Source organism: Stenella coeruleoalba (genome assembly GCF_951394435.1).
Source record: "Stenella coeruleoalba genome assembly, chromosome: 20".
Classification (NCBI taxonomy): Eukaryota; Metazoa; Chordata; class Mammalia; order Artiodactyla; family Delphinidae; genus Stenella; species Stenella coeruleoalba.
Genome location: NC_137166.1, coordinates 4,853,826 through 4,876,520, shown reverse-complemented (window position 1 = coordinate 4,876,520; position 22,695 = coordinate 4,853,826). Strand labels below are relative to the sequence as shown.

General features: G+C 49.7%; 1 protein-coding gene across 4 annotated transcripts in view; it reads right to left on the bottom strand.

Moving 5' to 3' along the window:
* Nucleotides 1-4,429: 4,429 nt before the first annotated feature.
* Nucleotides 4,430-22,695, bottom strand: part of MBTPS1 (membrane bound transcription factor peptidase, site 1) — a 49,986-nt gene continuing 31,720 nt past the window's right edge. For 3 of the 4 annotated variants that reach the window (XM_079908552.1, XM_079908551.1, XM_079908553.1), the window contains 12 exons: nucleotides 22,211-22,355; nucleotides 19,292-19,480; nucleotides 18,685-18,857; nucleotides 18,080-18,195; nucleotides 17,430-17,586; nucleotides 16,578-16,702; nucleotides 15,807-15,884; nucleotides 12,645-12,785; nucleotides 10,715-10,846; nucleotides 9,736-9,862; nucleotides 6,418-6,548; nucleotides 4,430-5,238 (listed from right to left, as the gene is read on the bottom strand). In XM_079908552.1, coding sequence (XP_079764678.1) covers nucleotides 5,042-5,238; nucleotides 6,418-6,548; nucleotides 9,736-9,862; nucleotides 10,715-10,846; nucleotides 12,645-12,785; nucleotides 15,807-15,884; nucleotides 16,578-16,702; nucleotides 17,430-17,586; nucleotides 18,080-18,195; nucleotides 18,685-18,857; nucleotides 19,292-19,480; nucleotides 22,211-22,355 — 1,711 coding nt within the window. In that variant the 3' untranslated portion in view covers nucleotides 4,430-5,041. The remainder of the gene's footprint in view (nucleotides 5,239-6,417; nucleotides 6,549-9,735; nucleotides 9,863-10,714; nucleotides 10,847-12,644; nucleotides 12,786-15,806; nucleotides 15,885-16,577; nucleotides 16,703-17,429; nucleotides 17,587-18,079; nucleotides 18,196-18,684; nucleotides 18,858-19,291; nucleotides 19,481-22,210; nucleotides 22,356-22,695) is intronic. The other variant, XM_079908554.1, reaches the window with a different exon arrangement.

Below are 22,695 nucleotides of genomic sequence, written 5' to 3'. Positions count from 1 at the left end.
GGCCACCATCACCCTGCAACCAAAACCAGACAAAGGTTTCACAAAAAAAGAAAACTACAGGCCAATATCACTGATGAACATAGATGCAAAAATCCTCAACAAAATACTGGCAAACAGATTCCAACAGCACATTAAAAGGATCATACATTATGATCAAGTGGGGTTTATTCCAGGAACGCAAGGATTCTTCAATATATGCAAATCAATCAATGTGATACACCACATTAACAAATTGAAGGATAATCTCAATAGATGCAGAAAAAGCGTTTGACAAAATTCAACACCTATTTATGATAAACACTCTCCAGAAAGTGGACACAGAGGGAACCCACCTCAACATAATAAAAGCCATATATGGCAAACTCACAGCCAACATCATTCTCAATGGTGAAAAACTAAAAGCATTTCCTCTAAGATCAGAACAAGACAAGGGTGCCCACTCTCACCACTATCATTCAGCATAGTTCTGGAAGTTTTAGCCACAGCAATCAGAGAAGAAAAAGAAATATAAGGAATACAAATTGGAAAAGAAGTAAAACTGTCACTCTTTGCAGATGACATGATACTATACATAGAGAATCCTAAAGATGCCACCAGAAAACTACTAGAGCTAATCAATGAATTTGGTAAAGTAGCAGGATACAAAATTAATGCACAGAAATCTCTTGCATTCCTATATAATAACAACGAAACATCAGAAAGAGAAATTAGGGAAACTCCCATTTACCACTGCAAGAAAAAGAATAAAATACCTAGGAATAAACAAACCTACCTAAGGAGGCAAAAGCCCTGTATGCAGAAAACTATAAGACACTGATGAAGAAAACCAAGGACAATACAAACAGATGAAGACATACCATGTTCTTGGATTGGAAGAATCAATATTGTGAAAACGATTATACTACTCAAAGCGATCTACAGATTCAATGCAATCCCTATCAAATTACCAATGGCATGTTTTACAGAACTAGAACAAAAAATTTTACAATTTGTATGGAAACACAAAAGATCCCGAATAGCCAAAGCAATCTTGAGAAAGAAAAACGGAGCTGGAGGAATAAGGCTCCCTGACTTCAGACTATACTACAAAGCTACAGTAATCAAGACAGTATGGTACTGGCACAAAAACAGAAATATAGATCAGTGGAACAGGATAGAAAGTCCAGAGATAAACCCACGCACACATGGTCACCTTATTTTTGATAATATACAATGGAGAAAAGACAGCCTCTTCAATAAGTGGTGCTGGGAAAACTGGACAGCTACATGTAAAAGAATGAAATTAGAACACTCCCTAACACCATACACAAAAATAAACTCCAAATGGATTAAAGGCCTAAATGTAAAGCCTGACAGTATAAAACTCTTAAAGGAAAACATAGGCAGAACACTCTATGACATAAATCACAGCAAGATCTTTTTTGATCCACCTCCTACAGCAATGGAAATAAAATTAAAAATAAACAAATAGAACATAATGAAACTCAAAAGCTTTTGCACAGCAAAGGAAACCATAAACAAGACGAAAAGACAACCCTCAGAATGGGAGAAAATATGAGCAAAAGAAGCAACTGACAAAGGATTAATCCCCCAAATTTACAAGCAGCTCATGCAGCTCAATATCAAAAAAACAAACAACCCAATCCAAAAATGGGCAGAAGACCTAAACAGACATTTCTCCAAAGTAGACAAACAGATTACTGACACACACATGAAAAGATGCTCAACATCACTAATCATTAGAGAAATGCAAATCAAAACCATAATAAGGTATCACCTCACACCAGTCAGAATGGCCATCATTAAAAAATCTACAAACAATGAATGCTGGAGAGGGTGTGGAGAAAAGGGAACCCTCCTGCACTGCTGGTGGGAATGTAAATTGGTACAGCCACTATGGAGAACAGCATGGAGGTTCCTTAAAAAACTAAAAATAGAACTACCATATGACCCAGCAATCCCACTACTGGACATATACCCTGAGAAAACCACAATTCAAAAAAATACATGTACCGCAATGTTCACTGCAGCAGTATTTACAATAGCCAGGACATGGAAGCAACCTAAGTGTCCATCGACAGAAGAATGGATAAAGAAGATGTGGCACATATATACAACGGAATATTACTCAGCCATAAAAAGGAACGAAACTGAGTTATCTGTAGTGAGGTGGATGGACCTAGAGTCTGTCATACAGAGTGAAGCAAGTCAGAAAGAGAAAAACAAATACCGTATGCTAACGCACATATATGGAATCTAAAAAAGTGGTACTGATGAACCTAGTGACAGGGCAGGAATAAAGATGCAGACGTAGAGAATGGACTTGAGGACACAGGGGGGAAGGGGAAGCTGGGATGAAGTGAGAGAGTGGCACGGACATATACACACTACCAAATGTAAAATGGATGGCTAGCGGGAAGCAGCCGCATAGCACAGGGAGGTCAGCTCGGTGCTCTGTGACCCCCTAGAGGGGTGGGATAGGGAGGGTGGGAGGGAGGCTCAAGAGGGAGGGGATATGGGGACATATGTATATGTACAGCTGACTCACTTTGTTGTACAGCAGAAACTAACACAACATTGTAAAGTGATTATACTCCAATAAAGATATTTAAAAAAAGAAAAAAAAAAAACAAAAAGCACTGGGAGATTTCACATTCTCCAGATTGTAGGCTTCTCTAGAAAGATCAAAACACGTGCCATCCCCAAGATGTGGCCTGAGCACTCTGGTGAGTCCCAGCCCCCCGAGACCCGCTGTCTCACTAGGGCCGTGTCCTCACTCCCTGGACCCCAGCTTTCACAGTGCTGGGCGCAGGTGGTGAGCCGTCCACACCTGTGGAGGACAGGCAGGAAGACCAGAGGCACAAGCCCCTCGTCCTGAGATGCTGAAACCACGCTTAGGTCTACAGCCCGTCTCTGAGGACAACACACCACCGTGAGCCTGCAGATGCTGACACGCTGTGGGCTGCTGGGGACGGGGAGAGCTCTGAGGGGCCCTCGGCAATTCCTCTAAAGTCCTCGAAGCAACAGCAGCCACGAAAGGCGGTGACAAGCTGCCAGCTCACCACTGTGACCTGCCAAGGGTGGCGCGTGGCAGGGAGAGTTGGGCGTTGGCAGCTCCTCCCTCACCCCCCGGCCTGGGCCTGTCTCTTCGCAGGACCTCACCAGCACCCCGATCCCACAGGCCCTCTGCCCTTTCCGGTCAGTCTGTCCTCACCAATGATCCGAAAGCTCATGTTTGGCCACTTGGAGGACAGAAAACGGTACAGGCAGGGGTTAAAACTTAACAGGCTGCCTTGGGTTAGGCAACGGTTTCTTTCTCAGAAATGGCCCCTCATACATAAAAAGGACTTCATCAAAATGAACAACTCTTATGCTTGTAAGGATACCATCAGGAAAGTGAAAAGACAACAGACAGAATGAAAGAAACTATTTGTAAGTCATGTACCTCATAAGGGACTTTCATCTGGAAGCTATCGAAGAACTCTTACAAGTCAATAAAAAGACAACTCAGTTAAAAAATGGGTAAAGGATCGAAATGGGCATTTCTCCAAAGAAGACATAAAAATGTCCAATGAACACATGAAAGGATGCTCAACATCATTATCTTTAGGGAAATGCAAATCAAACCACAATGAGATGTCACTTCACACCCACTAGAGGGCTATCGTCAGAAAGATGAGTAACAGTAACTGTTGGTGAGAATGTGGAGAAGCTGGAACCCTCATACGCTGCTGGTGGGAATGTAAAACGGTGAAGCAGCTTTGGAACAAGAGTTTGGCGGTTCCTCAGAAAGTGAAGAATAAAACTATAGGGTTTTACTCCGCGGTGCCAACCCAACAGGAATGAAAACTTATGTCCACACTGGAAACGGTACATGCATGCTCAAAGCCACACCATTCACAACAGACAAAAAGTGGAAACAGCTCAGTGGTCCATCAAGTGAGGATTAACAAAATAAGACCTATCCATCCGACGGAGTGTCATTCAGGTCTAGAAAGGAGGGAAGTACGGAGACAGCTACAACATGGATGAATCACTAAGACGCACTCCACGAGAGCAGCCAGTCCGCCCAGGCCGTGTATTATACGACGCCCTTTTTATGAAATGTTCAGATTAGGCAAACTCATAGAGACAGCAAATCAGTGGTTGCCTGGGGCTGTGGGAGGAGGGAATAGAGGCTGACTGGCTGCTGGGTAGGAGGTTTCTTTTGGAGGCGATGAAAATGCTCTGAATTACAGCGGTGATGGTTGCACAACCTTGGAATATACTAAAAACCACTGAACGGTACACTTTTAAACAGAATTTTGTAGGACGTGAATTACATCTCAAAAAAATACTTAACAGGTTGACTCAGAAGCCATTCCAGGTTGTCATCAAAGAGAAATGGACAGGTGGGCAAGAGCCCGTTACACACTTCTTTTTAGCTTCATACAGGTAATGCGTATTTATTGAAAATTTTCTTCACCAATAATGGTGAAACCAAGACCCAAATTACAAAACACGATGGCAGTTGGTACTTATAAAAATAAAGCGAAGGGCTATGTTTCACAGATTTGTGCAAGTTTCTGTCAAAATCTCAGTCGGTCCTCTCATCAAAAAGGAGATCATGGCATCTGTGTAGTTCCTCATGATGTAATAGTAAAAAACTGCGTTCTGTTGACAAAAAAAATAGCTTTGCTTCCATACAGCACAAGTCTTTAAAGTGACTTTTCCCCAACAATAAATATAGAAAATAGCCTTTATGGAGCACGTCTAGCTTGGTCAGAACCGTTTCCTCCCCGACAGCCTTTAGAAGTCGTCCGAGTCTTTGGTGCACGGGTGGCCGGCGAGGTCTGACTCCAGGCTGCCCCGCGGGGCCCTCCCGCGGCCCCGCGCCCCGCACGACACACCGTGAGCCTGCGCTCCTCGCCAGGGGAGGCCCGCTCAGCACAGGCTCTCAGAGCGTTTCGAGCAGGGGGACCCCGGGAGCCCACGGCTCCACCCGCCCGCCGCGGCCACCCTCGAAGGCGCTCCCTGGCGCTCACAGCCAGCCGGGCGGACGTCACACCGAGGGGGCCTTTGGCGGGTGAACCTGCTGCACGAGCTGTGGGCGCTTCACCCTGGGCTTCCTCCGCTTTGGCCTGCTCTTGGCCTTGTTGATCTGCACCACGAAGAAGGCCAGGACCACCATGGCTCCCAGGAAGGCGAAGACGGGAATGGTCTGGCCCACCTCCTGGTTGTAGCGGCCAGGCATGATCCCTGCAGGAGGACAGCGGGGGACGGTCAGTGCACACGGCCGCGGCCTCGGTGCCTACAAGGTGAGCTGGGCTCGTAGTGACCCAGAGAAAGAATGAGAGAGAAGTGCATCCAAACTCAGACGAGGGCTTCCTGGGGCAGGGGGTGGGGTGTGAGGTCTCTGCCCCGCCTCCCCACCTGTGCTCCCTCAGAAGCCAGCGTGGTCCTTCTGCTGCCGCGGATAATCTGCAACGGGGGCGCCCTATCTCTGTTATCATGAAAACCACGGAAGACGGACAAGTCTAGGTGCTGGTGTTACACTAGCTGGACGGGGGGAAGAGGGAGGAGGCCTGGCGGGAAGGTGAGGACGGCCGGCCACGCTCCCGCTGCTGGGAAGGACTCCCGCAGATGGGACACGTGGTCGGGAACCGAGAGTGGCCATCGGAGGAACCTGGTTTGTGCTGTCACACGGCTCTGTAACTGAGCGACGCTGGGGTTCCAGAACTAACCTTTACCAGTGCACCCCGGGACCTGCAGGCAAGGCCCTCAGGAGCTTGACGTCAGCACACAAAGTCCCCAGGGTTGGACCACGTGGGCCAGGGTACCCCTTCCTGATCCCTGGAGTTCCTGGCCAATTCCTAACACCAGGAGAAGTGCCCGTGGGGAGCTGTAAACTCGTGCAAGAGCACAGGGATTTCCGGAACAGAAGAGGAGCCCGCACTCTGCTGGAATGACTTGGTCCAATCATCCCAGACAAAGGATGTCCCCAACAGTCCAGTGAGGCCAAAGCCATTATGTGGCAGGTGGGGGGGGGTACCATTTGATGTCACTTAGGGTGAGGGACACCCCACATTTAACTGAGAATCCCAGCTCAGGGAAGTCCCATCCTAGGGGGGCCGGGGCAGAGAATCGGTGAAGACGTCTGGGTTGAGGGTTCAGGGGCCATGCTGTGACAGATGGACATCATAAAAGAAATTCTAACTTGAAAATTCAAGTAGAATTTTCTAAGAGACGACAGCAAGTGAATCCTTTAGGTCTGCTTTGGGCCTTGTTGATTTGTACCACGAAGAAAGCCAGGAGCCCCGTGGTCCCAGGAAGGCAGAGACACGAACGGCCTGGCCCACCTCCTGGGGGACAGAGGGAGGCTCTTTTGAACAAACCATAGTATGAGTCAGCCCAGCAGTCAAACGCCGAAGAACTGACCTCCAGGGATGTCCCACGCTCCGCTCTCTCCCGGAGACAAGGGTCTCACTTGAGGGCGATTCGGTCGGAAGCTGGGTAACACCACCTTGTCCAGGTCGATGGAGAGTAACTTCTGGTGTTTCCAAAGATTACTTCAGGAAAACGGATTCAAACAAAATAAAAATAAGCAACTGTACTGGCCCAAGGAAGCTGAGCCAATCCCTAAGAAACAGAAAGTGATTTAAACATTAATGTGAAACGCTGTCCCACCTACGTCTACCTGAACACAACTGCTGAGGTAAACACAACTGGCGGCACACTTCCAGGCCCCGAGACAAGAACGTCAAGTGAAGTCCGTACACGCAAGATTCAGTTCTAGAGGGTTTACACCACTAGCAACTCGAGCTTGCCTTGGCCTCAACCAGAAACGTCACCCAGAAGAAGGAGAGCAAACTACACGTAACCTCTGAAAGGAGCCGGCGGACGCAGGCGAGTGGACACGGCCCGGCTGGAAGGTGCGCGGTCTCCACCGCGAGGCAGCAGAGCCGTGGGCACTGCTCTCTGACGGACGCAAACCACGGCGGCAGAGGGGGCAGATCTGGTGCCAGGGGCCAGCCGTCACCTTGGTCCTCAAGGACACCCCTCTCGGGAGGCAGAACAAGGCAGACGCACGAGTAACCGAGGCGTGGACAGAAACCATGGGCATAAAGGGATGAGCATCTGCCTAGCCTGCAGGGCTACAATGAGGAGAAAGGAAACACACGTGCTTTGCGAAAGGTACTGGACTTGCTACGATGGTACCATTATTCGTATCACTAATTCTAAGATCGGAAGAAGAACTTATTCAGGCCAATACGGCTTGTAACCGAGGAAGAGAGGCTGGTATACTGCCAAGAGCAGCCTGGGAAGACACAGAGATTAGAGCAAAGAGTGCGAATGGAAACTCTGAAGACTGCTGTGGCTAAAATCAGGGAAGAGAATGAAATATGCTTGCAAATTATGAATTCGCCATTTTTCCGCTTCTCATTCATTTGGAAATTGCTGGCCCATCTCTCACTCTGGCCAAGAGAGAGCAAAGAGTTCAGTTCTATCAGCAATCAGGATGAAGGTCAGCAGGAAGCCGACACTGGCTCTGTGAAGAGGTTTTCCAAGCAGGAAGCAGATAAGCTGCTATCTTGCCCGTCCAACCGGGCAACTGCTCAGAAAATGCCGAGTATTATAACCTGTTCTATTTTATGTAATTTAACTTTACTTTTCAGGTTTAATCAGTCTGAAAATTAAACTGACAAGGCTAAGTTACAGAATCAATGACATTTAAGCTTTATAACCCTGCAGGTGAATATACATGGGGCTGTATGTTAATTCTCACGGTGCTTTCCTGTTCTGGAATTTAATTACCTGGCAGTGGCCCCTTCTCGTTGAGCAGACGGGGTGACAGCGCACCACATTATCACTTGAGAATTTCACAATGTCCCGATGGGAGGACAGGAGGTTAGCCTCACCCAGGGGCTCCTTACAGGTCTGACATTCCTGCAACTGCTCTGGGTACAGATGCCTGACGCCCAGGAACGACACTGGGAGATGAGTCCTGGTTTCAGGAACGGAGTGGACGCCTGCACTCAGCACTGGGTTGACGGACCCTGAGCCTTTCCAGGGCTCTCTGACACTGTCTCGCATCGCTTCAGAGATTCAGAATCTAGACCTAGATCTAGGGCGATGAGAACTGAGAACAATTTTCCACAAGATGTGAGATGTGAGGTAAAGGTGAAGCCTGGTGGGTGTATTAAGGAGGAATTCTTGAGAGCGACAGTGAAAATCAAAGTCTAGGAGCCGCACAGCAGCAGCATCCTTGACGGGCCAGGCTGGGACTTGACACGTTGTTCGACGTGGACACGCAGACACCAAGGATACTGTTATCTATGCTCAGAGCCCCGAGCAGCACTGTGGAGAATAACTGGGTTTCGGGAACCTCTGCCAACAGCCACTGTCCACTGGGCATGAACTGCTGACCACAGCTGGAGTCCAAGTCTGGTGTGAATACTAGGATGATGATACGTTATAAATAAATGAGATGTAAAAGTGGAATCTTATCAGAAATTTTTAAATGATGGCATGGTAACTGAAATGGAAAAGTACTCAGTAATTAAAGTTTCAGGACCAAAAGTGCTGACGAGCAGAGAGCGTAATGAATCTACAATGCTGTTTTCCATCGAGCGTGTTCTGAAGAGGTCGTGCTCCTCACTCACTGAGTGAGTGGCGCACTCAGTGCTTCTGTTCATGACAGTAAAGCAAAGGAAGCTTCGGGGCCTCCTGCGGGCAGCCCCCTCTTTGTGGCTCACAGTGTAGACAGTGGCTCCCCATGCCCTGCCACACACACCCCAACACCTGTACACACGGAGACCCAGACAAAGTGGGCAGGCTAGGCGGGGGAGAGGAGGCAGGGGCCCCCCTCAAGGGGAACCTGCCACGTGCGTGAGGCGCGCTGCCTGTGAGGGGAAACAGCTGCTCGCGGCGTCGCTCAGGGAAGCGGGAGCCGTGGGGGTGGGACTGCTCCCACAGCCACGCCCAGAACATGGGCCCCTGCATCACGTACCAGGACCTCAAATCTCCTCACCAGAGCAGGAAATTGTCCTGCTGGGGCCAGCCATGCCCAGGAGAGAAACAGGGAGAGGGACTGATCTAGAGAAAACCTGGAACCAGCGGCCTGAGCTGGCTCTTCTGCCCGAAGAGAGAAACAGCAGGGGTCACTCAATTTTTGGCTTCTGAAAGGAAACGACAGAAATGAAGAGGCTGAGCGTGACAGATGGAGAAGCAGGCAGATCAACGTCTGTCATGGTTAAGAAGTCACTTTACCAGGGACAACACTCAGCCCAGGGTGAGGGCACAGACGCAACCCTGGGCCCGGCGACAGGCCAGAACCCAGATCTACTCCTGAAGTCTCTGCCTCCGGGTGTGACACAGAAAGACCCTGTCTGTATCCCAGAATCAACACCACACATGGGGAGCGCTCAACTCCTGAACCTCGAACTAAGGGAGCCAGAGCTTCCCTTCAAGGGGACATCACTGTCAGATCACAAGCTTTTTAACCAAGAGCCAACCAAACCTAACGGGAGGCTAATTACCCAAAGCACTTTTTATGCAGGACACCACCAGGGTGCAGAACTCCAAAGGTCAATAAAGGAGTTCGCTAATTTAAAAAACATCACAAAATGACAAGCTAGGCTTGATTATTCGATAATGATGTCAGTAAAATTCCGCTCCCTCTTACTAAAAAAAAAAAAAAAAAAAAGGCAATGAATCATAAACCCAGCAGGAGTGGAAAAGCACAGTGTCACCAACCTGGGAGCCGTCTCATTCAAAGGCTGTGGCTTGGCCCACGACAGGTGCGGACAGGCCGGCAGTGCCCGAGGCTCAGGGCCTCCCAGCCGGGCCTCAAGGACCTTGGAGTACCGGTGCAGGTGGTTCCCTGGGCAGCACCCATGCCAGCAACCAGGCCATCGTTGTTAAGAAGATGCAGGGAGAAAACAAGGCTTCGTTAGTTGTCTGTCTGCTTCCCGGCCGTCAGGCCCACTACACGCGCTTCTCACCTGCCTGCCAGGTGCTCAGGGGTGAGGCCTGGCTGCTGCCGAGAGTGAGCAAACAGATCAGGACAGCCGCTCCCTCTAAGGTGGCCATGCTGTACACACGGCAGCGGCCGGGCCACCCCACTGACCGGAATGACACGCACTAGGCTGTACTCGAGGAGTCTAACCTGTAGATACACTTCGTGGAAACAGCTTCCTCTTTTCAAATATTTAACGCTCAGGCCAAAAAGAAAATCTGCATTTTCAAAATTCAAAATTCTTTTTGCTCCTCAGATCTGTGCCGTCCCTTACTGCAGCCACTGCCCACGTGCGGCTACTGAGCGACTGAGAGGGTGGGCGTCACACGTTTAAATAATGGCGTTCTGGTGAATGGGGCTAAAGAGTTTTATCACAATGAACTTAACCTGTTTCTTTTTAGTCCTTAAATGCGGCTACTGGGAAGTTCAGAACCACACCGCGGCTCGCACCGCGTCCAGGGACAGCCTGGGAGGAGGGGGCTCGGGCTGCGCGGCCACGGGGCTGTCACCCGCTAGGCGACCTGGGGCCCTGTCTCTTCTGTGAACCGGAAAGAAGTACCTATTTTCAAGGGTCCGGAGAGGGCTTAGAGATTAGTCCCTGTGAGCAGCCCCGGGCTGGCGCCTGGTACCTCGAGAGCGCTCTGAGCTGCCGGCGCTCCTCCCAAGAGCCCGTCTCGTGGGAGGACACGGGCGGGGGCGCCCCCCGCGGCCACTCACCTTCCATCCTCTCGGGAGCCACCGAGCGCGCTCCGCTGGGGGGGCGCTGCCGAGCGCCCGAGTGGCTGAGGCTGGGGGGCGTCACCCCGTACGACGTGAACTGCAGGAGCGCATCCAGGAGCCAGAAGCAGTCTGCGGGTTCAGCAACAGGCTGCTTAGCAACTAGACCTGTTTACAGCGACCTCTACAGGAAAATCAAAGCTGGCCCCCGAACAAGGGGGAAACGGGACGGCAGAAGGTCGGGTCCCAGTACAGCCCTGTGCGTGAGACACTCGCGTCCTCCACGGTCATCGGCAGCCCACGCGGGCCTCACTCCCAGCCCCCAGGCGCCCCTCGGTTCTGGGTTCCTCACGACAAGGACAGAAGGGGCTCCTGCAGGGACGGTGGGACCACGCGCCACCAGAGAGCAGAACCGCCCGGAGATTGGGGGTCTGCGAGAAAGGAGGGGAGAACCGGGCACCAAAGCTCCCGCCAATGCCCGCAGGCTGTCCCGGTGGAGGGATCTAGATTTTCAGGGGAGGGTAGAGCCAGGACCAGTGGGTGCACACCACAGGGAGGTGGGTTCAAGGTCAACGCAAGTACAAAGTCTAGCAGTTTGGGCCGCCCTGAGTCAGTGGGCCCTGACCACAGAGCAGGAAAGCTGAAAATGGTCAGTTACTTTCGGGGGTCATCCCAGGGAGTCTAGGTGCTGGGCTGCACTCAACAGCCTCCGTCACAGGGCCACACGGACGGATCCTTCCTATCAGGAGACGAGGAGCTGCACAGACTTTAAACCTGGGATCACTGCTCCCCAGCGGCCACCTCCCTGCATCCCATCAACACCAGCACAGACGGGGTGAGGGTCACAGAGAGGGGACGGCAGGAAGCACTTGTCTCCCGACGGAGCACCCAGTCACGTGCTCCCGGCCCCAAAAGCTCCTCCAGGCGGACACGGGAAGTGTAAGGACCAGGACACTCTCTCAGGCATTTACAGTTTTCATAAAGACTCACCAGAGATCTCAGGTCTTAAAAGACAATCTCTGTAGAAATAAAACATTAATCTTCTTTCAACTATGACTTTAACCTTCACTTTGGACTGTTTTAAAAGAAAACGTTCTGTGGATTTACATGAAATGCTAGGAACGTAGTCACTTGACCTTCACATCACAGAGAGCGAGAGAGGGAGAGAGAGAGAGAGGGGGACGGACGCAGCGCAGACGCCCAGCTCACGCCCAAACCGCCTCGGCCCCTCTGCCTGCACATGAGGACATGGCTCCCCCTGGCCCCTCCTGCCCCCCATCCTCAGGGACCTGAAAGACTAGGTTCTGGTCTGGTCTAGTCATCATCTCACCAGCAAAGAGACGGAACACTTGCACCCATCCATGCCTCCTTTACAAAATGAGAAAAATGAAAGCCTTCGTCCAAGTTCAAACCCCCAGACCTGAAGGTGCATCCAGAGAGGCCGAGGAGGAGGAGGGGCGCTGAGGACGAGCTGCGCCTCTCTGCCCCCACCTCACACCCAGCGATCACACCAAGCACCCCTCACGAGGGCCAAGACTCCCGAGTCTGGGATGAGGGTGGGTCAGACCTGAGAGGGGGACTGCGCGGCAGTGCCAGGGACACAGCCTCCAGAGGGGGACACCAGGGAGGGCAGAGACTGGGTAAACTGGCCTCCCTACCAAAACACAGGGGCCCTGGCCTCCGCTGGCCTCAGCACAAGGAGCGTGGAGGGGGAGGGGAGGGCAGCGCAGCCTGCGAGCGCGCTTTTGTGTTGCTCATTAAACACACCCAGCCCGAGATACCTATCAGAACATCCCAAGCACCTGGCTCACCTGAGCAGCCCCTAGGTACCAGCATCTCATGGGTGCCTGTCCAGGGACAAGGGGGAGAAGGGGCAGGAACCTCAAAGCCACCAAGGCCCACCCGCTGCGGCCGCACCAGCACTTCTCACCCTTCTGCCGGTGACTGTCATCCAAGCAATTGGAGTCTCCGTACAGCACGATCCGGCCTCCACCCTCGGTCGGGATCTGATACAGCCCCAAAATGGGGACGTTTTCAACCACCGCTGCTTCCTGCTTTAAGACCTCCAATCCTGAACAACACAACAGAAACAGCAGTGAGAAGTTCTGTGGAGGCATGAACAACTTTCCAGATGCCCCTTACCTTGACATTTATTCCATATGACCCCCCTGCAAAAAAAAAAAAACCCACAGCAAAATCCAGTAATCACAACCGTGCCAACTTTTAGGATAAGAAAACAACATGTAAAGTGCCACTAACTTGGGCTGCAGCAAAATTCACGTATGTGTGTACGTATATTCCCATAACCCTCCTTTTCCATTTTCACTTGAAACGGTGGTACATAGTATTCACAATCCTAGAGGCGTTGCTTCTCCCTTTTTATCCACCAAACCCAAATTTCTGTCTCTTCTTATTATGCTGAGAGGCTTATGTCTTCGGATCACACACACAAGGGGCAGCTCCTGCCCAACACACAGGTGCCTCTCTGGACACAGTTATACACACTGGTGCCCAGGCTTCACACTGAATACCTGAAAGCTAGGACAACCAGAACTAATTTTTAGAACATACGCCCATGTAGTTTTAGTTTAGATTTAAGGTATCTGTTACATGAATCTCATAAATACAGTAACAAACGTTCCAACAGCAGAGACTTCTCACCTCTACCCAACAACACAGTTTACAACGCTGACCACATCAAGAAGCCAACAGTGCACAGATGCCACGCAGCAACTGCTGGTGACACCATCACATAATCAAAGTCTCCACCCCTGAAGCAAACGCATCCCGCACACTGGAGACGACACACGTCTGCACCAGGATCCAGCATCCACTGCGCTGGTCACACCTAAAATGTCTGTGGCTCAAAAATGCAGTGCTTCCTGCTCTCTACGTATAATCCCACTAGGAACTGAGTGGAAGGGAAAACAAGATTTTCTTTGTTGGGAGGGAGAGACACATCAGTAAAACAGATGACGTGGGGAAAGTGCACACAGCATTGCCACTTGGCCTCGTGGTTTGACAGAGTTTTGTTTCTGACAATAGAAACAAAATGTTGATCCAGCATAACCCAGATTTTCAAATTCCTATTTTGTACCCAAAAGATTACTCAACTTAAAGCCTCTTTGGAAATAAAAAGTCCCTTAAAAAGGATTCCCAGGTAATTAATTTTCATTTTCAGGCTAGCAGAACACCAAAATAAAGTACGCACCCTTAAACCTTTTGATTCCTCTCCCCCCCACAAAAAAAGGAGCTACCAGATGGCAACAAGGTGACAAGGAGACCACGGCCTTCACCCCAGGGGAGTTTCCAGAAGCAACACTGCCCTGTGAGCAACGGATCTCAGAAAGAATTACTAAGCCACGGTAAACTGTGCCAGGGGACTGGGAAGACAGGATCATTTATGTTCTAAAAGTTAATATATACCCTTATGAACACAGAACTACTTACTGACTGACTCTGCCCTGACCGGAAGGAAAGAGCCCCTTCCAGGCAACACAGAAGTAAATTATACGTTGCAGACACAAACCGATGAGTGAGAAATCCTGACTTCTTGTCATTTTCAACTAGGGAAACTGTCCCCGACTTCCAGTTACAGAAAATGACAAAGTTCACAAGGAAGGGGGCCTTCCCTTTTGAAACAGAAAATATCAACGTGCAGGAGGAAACGGATCCATCCTATGAGTTTCCATGAGCCCATCACATCGGTCACGGAATACTCTCTCACAGCCTTGTACAGGTGAGAGGGACACACGGTGCGGAACCCTGGCTCTGGAGGGGCGGGGCTGGGGGAAGACCACCCTGGGCAGCACGGGGGCGGCTGCCACCTTCGGGAAGGGCAGAGGCAGCCCGGGGCACCCCGCTCCTCCCGCACCCCGGTTTGCTCAGCGCGCTCAGCAGTGTCACAGGTACTGATGCCAGGGGACATGGCATCGTTTGCCTTCCTAGGTGATGGCTGTCTGTAGTAAAAAGGCAAAACTGAAAGTAAAGACCTTTCTTCCCTTCTAATTCTTCAGAGAATTTTAGATGACTGTAGTATTCTTTATGTTTACACAGTTAAGTTCAAAGCACAGTCAACATTTTTCTAAAATTTTAGTAATCTGGCAATCACAGAGCAGAACAATTCATAAACAGTAACAAAAATTTCAAGCAACTTTGAAGACAGTCTTAAAAAAAGACCCTACAAATATTCAAAAGCCCCTCTTCTCCTGTAGGAAACTCAACTTATTTTGCAGTGGTCACTACACACATATTCCAACTAGTAGCAAGAGACTGTCTTATCTTTCTACGTATCCCCCAGAACGTATTACACAAGACGTCTCACCTGAAGTACCATACACATACTGCAAAGAATTTTTTAAAAATCCAAACTGCTAATGGGTACGGGGTTTCTTTTCTGGTGATGAAAATGTTCTGGAATTAGATGGTGGTGATGACCGTACAACTTGTGAAAACACTACAAATCACTGACCTGCACACTTTAAAAGGGTGAATGTTATGGTAGGTGAATTACATGTAATAAAACTGTGATTGGGCTTCCCTAGTGGCGCAGTGGTTAAGGATCCGCCTGCCAATGCAGGGGACACGGGTTCGATCCCTGGTCCGGGAAGATCCCACATGCCGTGGTGCAACTAAGCCTGTGCACCACAACTACTGAGCCTGCACTCTAGACCCTGCAGGTCACAACTACTGAAGCCCATGGGCTTAGAGCCTGGGCTCTGCAACACAAGAGAAGCCACCGCAGTGAGAGGCCCACGCACCACAACGAAAACCCAACGTCGCCAAAAATAAATAAGTTAAATTAAAAAAAAAACAAAAAAAACCCTGTGATTTAAAAATGTGAAAGAGGGCTTCCCTGGTGGCGCAGTGGTTGAGAGTCCGCCTGCCGATGCAGGGGACACGGGTTCGTGCCCCGGTCCGGGAGGATCCCACATGCCGCGGAGCGGCTGGGCCCGTGAGCCATGGCCCCTGAGCCTGCGCTACGCAACGGGAGAGGCCACAGCAGTGAGAGGCCCGCGTATCACAAAAAAAAAAAAAAAAAGTGAAAGAAAGAAAAAGGGAAACCAGAAAGTATACGAATAGCATTCCTTACCTTGGTCCTTAAATGTCTGTGTTATCACTATGCCATCTTCTGGAAATTTAGCAATGCTGCACCCCGACGCGTAATACACTAGAGAACAGTCGTTCAAAGTTAGAACGTAGGAACACTGAACGCTTCCAGCAGCAGCTACACATCTACGGCAGATGCAATCTTCAGGCATGTCATGTATTTGCTAAAATCGCTTCTCATCTTAAGAGAGGAGCTGCTATTATTGCCTGGTCACACAAACTGCAAGTAATTACGTCAAAATTCAAGCTGAATTATTCTATTAATCTAAGGTTTCTGGGTAGATTTTAGAAGTTGGAGCTGTCAGGCTTGGGGACAACCTAAGTCAGGATGAGCAGAGTTAGCGACAGCAACGTTCAAGATATTGTTTTAGAAACTAGTCACCAAAATGAAAGGGGGGGACTTCTTAAATGAGATACGCCATTATTTCATAAACAGAATTTATACATTATCAGGGGCCTGGCGGGTTATGACATATTTGGGAACACCCAGGACACAAAGAACCTTATAGGTGGGTTAGGAATGCTCACAGGAAGTATTTTCATTTTAAAAGTCTGGACAAAAACTAGGGTCAACACCCAGTGTTACAGGTGCCCGTTGTGAAGACACCGCGCCGTTCTCTCCACAGACCCTGCTTACTCAGGTGATATCACATCATTCTCTCTCTCTGAAACTTAAGACTTCAAAGACGCACGGCTTCTGCTTGCCCATCTCTGGGAATGATGAGCCCTACTAAAAGCAAACACAAAACCTTACTGTCATGGTTTGCCAAGGTGAAGTCCCCCTCGTACAGGCCATCGCTGAATCCCATGTTCCAGACCGACAGCAGCTCATTCAGGGCTGGGATGTTGGCTCCTCCGGTGTCTGGCATCCACCACTGCCTGTGAAAATGACAGGGACTTCATGAAGGACTGAAGCGTCCCACAAACGCCTGATATTTTTGTCACAAAGCTGACTTCTCCCACCAGAGTCCAGCCCCTCCACACTAGGTTTCGGCTAAAAACGAGCCTAACTGCCTGGGTTTCACTAACACTGCAATGTAAATGCTGCCGCCAGCGTGCAGAATAAAGCAAAGCCCAACTTATTTCATGAAATGCGCCACATTTAACATAAACGCGCTGCACGTAGAGCCTAGACCTTGAGAGGATGAGTAAACGCAGAAAGAAGCTCATGAAGTTCAAGGCACAGACTCTGAAGAAAGAACGCACATCGTAAGGATGAGATATTCACAACACGCCGAGAATTCTTCAGCGAGAACCAACCTACTGAAAGGTTTCTTTAAATAACTGTCTTCTCGGTGCATTTAAATGTACACAGATTCGGTAAAGGAGAGGTGGGAGAGCGGAAAAGAACTCAACAGAAATTTAAAGCCGAAGGGTCTGAGATCAACAAGGACGAGGAACCCTTTCAGTCACGACTTGGGTCAGTGAGCAGTTTACTTCCTTCCCAAGCAACTTTCAAGAACATCTCTGCCAACGAAGAGAGAGCTTGTCGGAACCTGACAGCCGAAAGGACCACCGACAGGCCAAACAATCTACGTCTTTGCTGGGTGGAATTTAATTCCCAGAGAGTCAACTTTCTTACCCAAACACCAGTTGGTATCAGTACCTTGTGTTTTCGTCGTAAAACTTGACCTTCCTCATCACGGACGTGTTGTACCAGTCGCTGAAGACGATGAGCGAGAGGCCGTTGCCCACGTCCCTCCGGAGCTTGGCCACCTCCTCGGGGAAGTACTCCTCCTCGCTGTCCACCATGAGCAGGGTTCCTGAGGGAGAGAGCCCAGGGTGAGAGCAGCGGCCACTGCGCCCACGGGGCCGCACCCACAGGACATCACCGTTTCAGGAGCACGGTACTTCACTGGCCTCAGCAACTCCAGTCACTGGCCTCTAGTACTTTGGCCTGTGCCCTGTTCCGCTTTACAAGGGGGTGAAAAAGAAAGGATCAGGGTCCAACAGTACGCGGACACCAGCCAGCTGCGGCCTGTTTCACTGCTGATGCTCTACGTGAAGGATATTCACTCACCTGAAGAGAAGCAAAATTCTGTGCTAGAGTTTCTTTTAATTAAAATAAAAAATGCAACGGAAGTGTACAAACGTCCTTGTGCCCAGTGATTCTGAGAGCTTCTCATTTCAGCTGAACGCTAGGAACATGGGCCACTCTCTCTGGTCCTGGCCGCCACTGGGAACGGGAGAGCCTACCCTGCCTCCACCCTTCCCCAGCTGAGCGGGACCGCCGCGCCGGCACCTCGTGTCCCTCACCATACTGACTGGCGTCAAAGCACGTGAAGGGGGAGCCGAGGACTTCGACGAAGTAGCCCATGCTTCTCAAGTGCTGATACATGTCCCTGAAGTTGGTGTGGATGTGGTCACCATTCCTGAAACACAGGAAGCCCGGCACTAAAACCAACAGTCCTTACTCGGAATAAAAGCCGCGTGGCCACAGGGTGCATTTCTGAAGGAGCAGCTCCACCGCCCACAGAGGGTTGGGAGCCAGTCCACTGGCAAGAAAGTCAGCCTTTCAGAGCAGCTCTCTCCGGGCTGCACATAAAGTGGGTGATAACAGGAAATCACCTGCGCGGCACAAGCACGAAGGAGGTAAGATGACGAGAAGATGTGGCCAAAGAAACGTTTCGTGAAGGGCCCTGAAGCGTCACTCTAGCGGTGGCGCGGGAGTAAAAGGCCAACAGCCACCTGCACTGGACAAGTTCAGCATGGCAACGCAGGCATGCTGGGAGTGAACCAGGGTGGCCACACACAGGTGACCTTGCATCACTGCCACTGATCACCCTTCCTCCTGTCCCAGCCCCGCGGAGGAAGGACAGGGGCAGTGGCGGGGACGGACGCCGGGTCTGGCGGCCACTTACCAGTCCAAAGGGTCGTTCTTCATCCTCAGGTTATCCCTGGGGAAGTAGCCGGGCGGGTAGCGCAGGTTGTGGTACTGGTCCCAGAGAACCCTCTTGCTTCGAGGAGGAGCGGGGATTATCTTCACCTTAATTGGGAGCTTCACTGTTGAAGTCTGTTCTGCACCACTGTTTGACTGAAAAAAATAAATTTGAAACGTCCCTTTGGCTCAGAAGAAACTTTCAGGTTTTCAGGTTGGAAACCTCACTTCTATTTATCAATTTAACCCAAACAGAACACAAGAATTTCTCACAACAACGGTAGGAGAGGACATTCGTGTATCATAATTAATTCCATTCAGAATTATGAATTCAATTATGATGGTTTCAGAATTCAAATTTAAGGCACCTGGTTTCTAAAAACGACTAGACTGCATAGCACGAGCCTTACATTTTACAATCATTTTAAGCCTGAAATTTGGCACAGAACAGCCCACCCATGCCCCCTTCACCAAGTGGGTTGTGACCCCCCTGCTCGCCGGGCCGGGACCCCGTGGACGGCGCCTCACAGCCCAGCGCCCGGCGCTCAGCCCGTCCCCCTTTGCCCACGAGCCCCCGCGCGCGCACTTACGTCCACCTCCGCCGGGGAAGCCACGGTGACTGTGACGTGCCCCTGTGCGACGCCTTCCCAGGAGGCGGCCTGCTTGGTGACAGAGATGGAAATGGCCAGGTAGCCCGACCAAGGCCACAGCACTGAGGAGTAAGAGAAAGCCACCTCGATGCTGTCTCCGTTCTGCGGTAAGTAGGGCTGCCACTCGGGCTGCGGGAGGAAAGTGGCAGAGGCTCGGGTGAGAAGCTCCGTCCGGGTCACCGCCCGCTCAGCCGGTACCACGGAGCCCATGCCCAAGGCCGCCGTGCAGCGCCAGGCCGTCACCCACCGGAGGGGCCTAGGGACACCGCCGCTGACCAACCCCACCTTTAAAGACAAGTTCCCCGCAAGCTTAAAAGGAGGCAGGGAGTGTGGACGCACACGGCTTGACGAAGAGCCTGCACCTGCAGAGAACTTACAGAAAAGAATATTCCCAGGTTTGGGGTTAGATCTCAACTGGCTGTACACTTAACGAATCACATTGCTTGAAAGGAATAAAATAATAAAATGACACGGCTGCAAAGTGTCACCAGTCAGGTTCTGGGCCAGCGACCGGGCAGGCGGAGTGTGCGCGGCGCCCGGAGGAGGCCTCTCCAGGCTTGGGGGCAGGTGAAAGGGAAGCACGAGACCGGAAACGCACATCAGCTCGCACAGCGAACCAACGTTTCAAGCTAACCTGAACTACTCATTTCCCTCACAAGCCAGAGTGCAACGACATACTCCCCCCAGGCGAGTCGGCATGTTAAAAAAAACTGTGAAAAAGAAGAAAAACATTCGTAGGGCACAAGACCACTGGTTAACAACAGAGAAGAAAATTAACTTTTATCCATCGCTTGTAACACATATCAAGTTAACACAGGTGAAAACATTAAATATTTAACAAGCATAAAAGGAAAGTGAGTAGAAAATAAAATTGAGATTTTTCTTATATTTCTGGAGGGATAAGCTTCTAATTTTTGAAACAGAAGAACTCACAAAAGATGAAAATTCAACTACATGTAAAAGTGAAACTTTTACAGCACCCACCCCCCCAAGTTTTTAAACCACCTCTAACATTAAAGAGACAACAATAATCTGGGCAATCTTTTTGCATGACACACAACAGTGGTTAATCTCTCTATGAAGTGAAGATCTTGGTCGGATTGACAGGGACAACCTAAATCCTAGCGAAAAATGGGCCAAGGAAATGAAACACGAATTCACACAAGAGGAAATATAATCAGCAAACAAACGTGCAGACACGCACCTTACGAATCGTTAAACAAGGCACCGACTACCCCCTGCAGATTTAAAGTTAAAAGATGAACCATGCAGAAACAAACCAAATGTCCACCGACTGACAAAGCGGGGTCTTATCCACACAGTGAACCACGTTTCAGCCATGAAAAGGAGTGAAGCACTATATACACTGCAATGCAGATGAGCCCCTTTAAAGACATTACGCTCAGTGAAAGAGGCCAGTCACAGAGACCACGTAACATACCACTCCATTTATAGGAAACGTCCAGAAAAGGGAACTCCGTGGAGACAGAAGGGGATTAGGAAATGCCACGGTCTGGGGGAAGGGGAATGGAAAGTGTTAACAGGGGTTTCTCCTTCAAGTGATGAAAATGTTCTGGAATTATCCAGTAGGATGGTTGCTGCATCACTACTTGTGAATATACTAATAACCACTGAACTGCACAATGTAAAAGGGTGCACTTTATGGCATGTGAATTTTATCACAATGTTTTAAAACCTCATGCAACTGGGAAAAAAAGGACGTGCCACCAGAGCAGAGACACTACCCCTCTGTACACCATCAGCGGCAGTCTGAGCTGATGCACCTCTTTTGAAAAGAATCTGGTATTACGTACCAAGAGCCATTAATAATGTTCACACCCTCTTACTTGGGATTCTAATCCAGGGAGTTTATGTTAATAATTCAGAACAAAAGAAAACGATATATACAAAGATATTCAGTGAGATGTTTACAGTTGAAAACCACCTAACTGTTCAAGCAAGAAGAAACAGTAAGCACGTAACGATTCAACAATTCTACAGAGCATTAAACAACCATTAGAAAGAACATCGGTGCTCATATATAGTAACATTTTTAAACGTTTATAACGTGAGAACTGAAAAAGAAAAAAGACTAAATTTTTGTCTGCCACACAAAGATAACTAAAAATATCTATTTCAGATAAGGGCTGGAAAAGATTCTTTTTTTTCTTTCCTGCAGGCAACTGACTTTATTAATCTCACGAAATCATAAGAAATGTACTTTCTGTGACAGCTTGATGAAAAGTGAAATCCTGCAGTCAAGAAATAGATGAAATGAGGCACCTGGAAATGAAAAAGCAAGGACGAACACAGCAAGTGTTGGGGGGCATTGAATCAATTTAAACACACCTATTTAAACAACTACAGTGCTTTGTTAGAAAATATGATTTGAACTTTTTCTTTCAAATCGTGGCTCTAGAGTGTGTAGGGCTGAAGTCGCTTTTCTGCTCTCTTTCCCAATCCTTTATTTTTGTGATAATGTTTATGTAGTAAGTGTAAAACAAATTATAAACACAAAATTCAGATAAAGACCATGCCTTCTAAACATGAAGGCCCATGTGTCCTCATTAAACAATAAAATAATTGTAAGTGAGCCTTTAATTACAGACAGGAAACTGTAAAAATGAAGATTCAAATGCAATTAGCTGATTCAGGAGTCAAACCCAAGATGCCAAAGTAGAAGAGTGGCACACTGGCCTCATTACTGTATCCCTGACTTATATACAAAGCACTCAGGGGAGAACAAACCACTACTTCCAATCCCCCGGCACCCAGGCAGGAGGAGGACCCGTCCCTTTTAACTGCAGGAGTAAATCTGGGTCACGTCTAAGCTCACCGCTGGCCAGACGGCAGTCTCACCTTGTCTACGATTCTTCCTGTGACACCCATGCCGTTGAGGATGGTGACGTTGACGATCGTTGGCATCCCTCCGTAGTAGATGGGCTGGGAGCAGTAGGGCCACATGTAGGGACACTCGGTCAGATCGATGTAGCTGGGGCTCAGACTGAAACAAAAAATCCAGTGTTACAGGGCTTCCCTGGTGGTGCAGTGGTTGAGAGTCCACCTGCCGATGCAGGGGACGCGGGTTCGTGCCCCGGTCCGGGAGGATCCCACATGCCGCGGAGCGGCTGGGCCCGCGAGCCATGGCTGCTGAGCCTGCGCGTCCGGAGCCTGTGCTCCGCAGCAGGAGAGGCCACAGCAAGGAGAGGCCCGCGTACCGCAAAAAAAAAAAAAAAAAAAAAATCCAGTGTTACCGTAGACGGCGTTGGAAAGCGTCAACGGGGCGGCCCTGAGCCTCGGAAGGGCCTGCCTCCAGGGCTGCCCTCGGCTGAGGTCTGGGAACC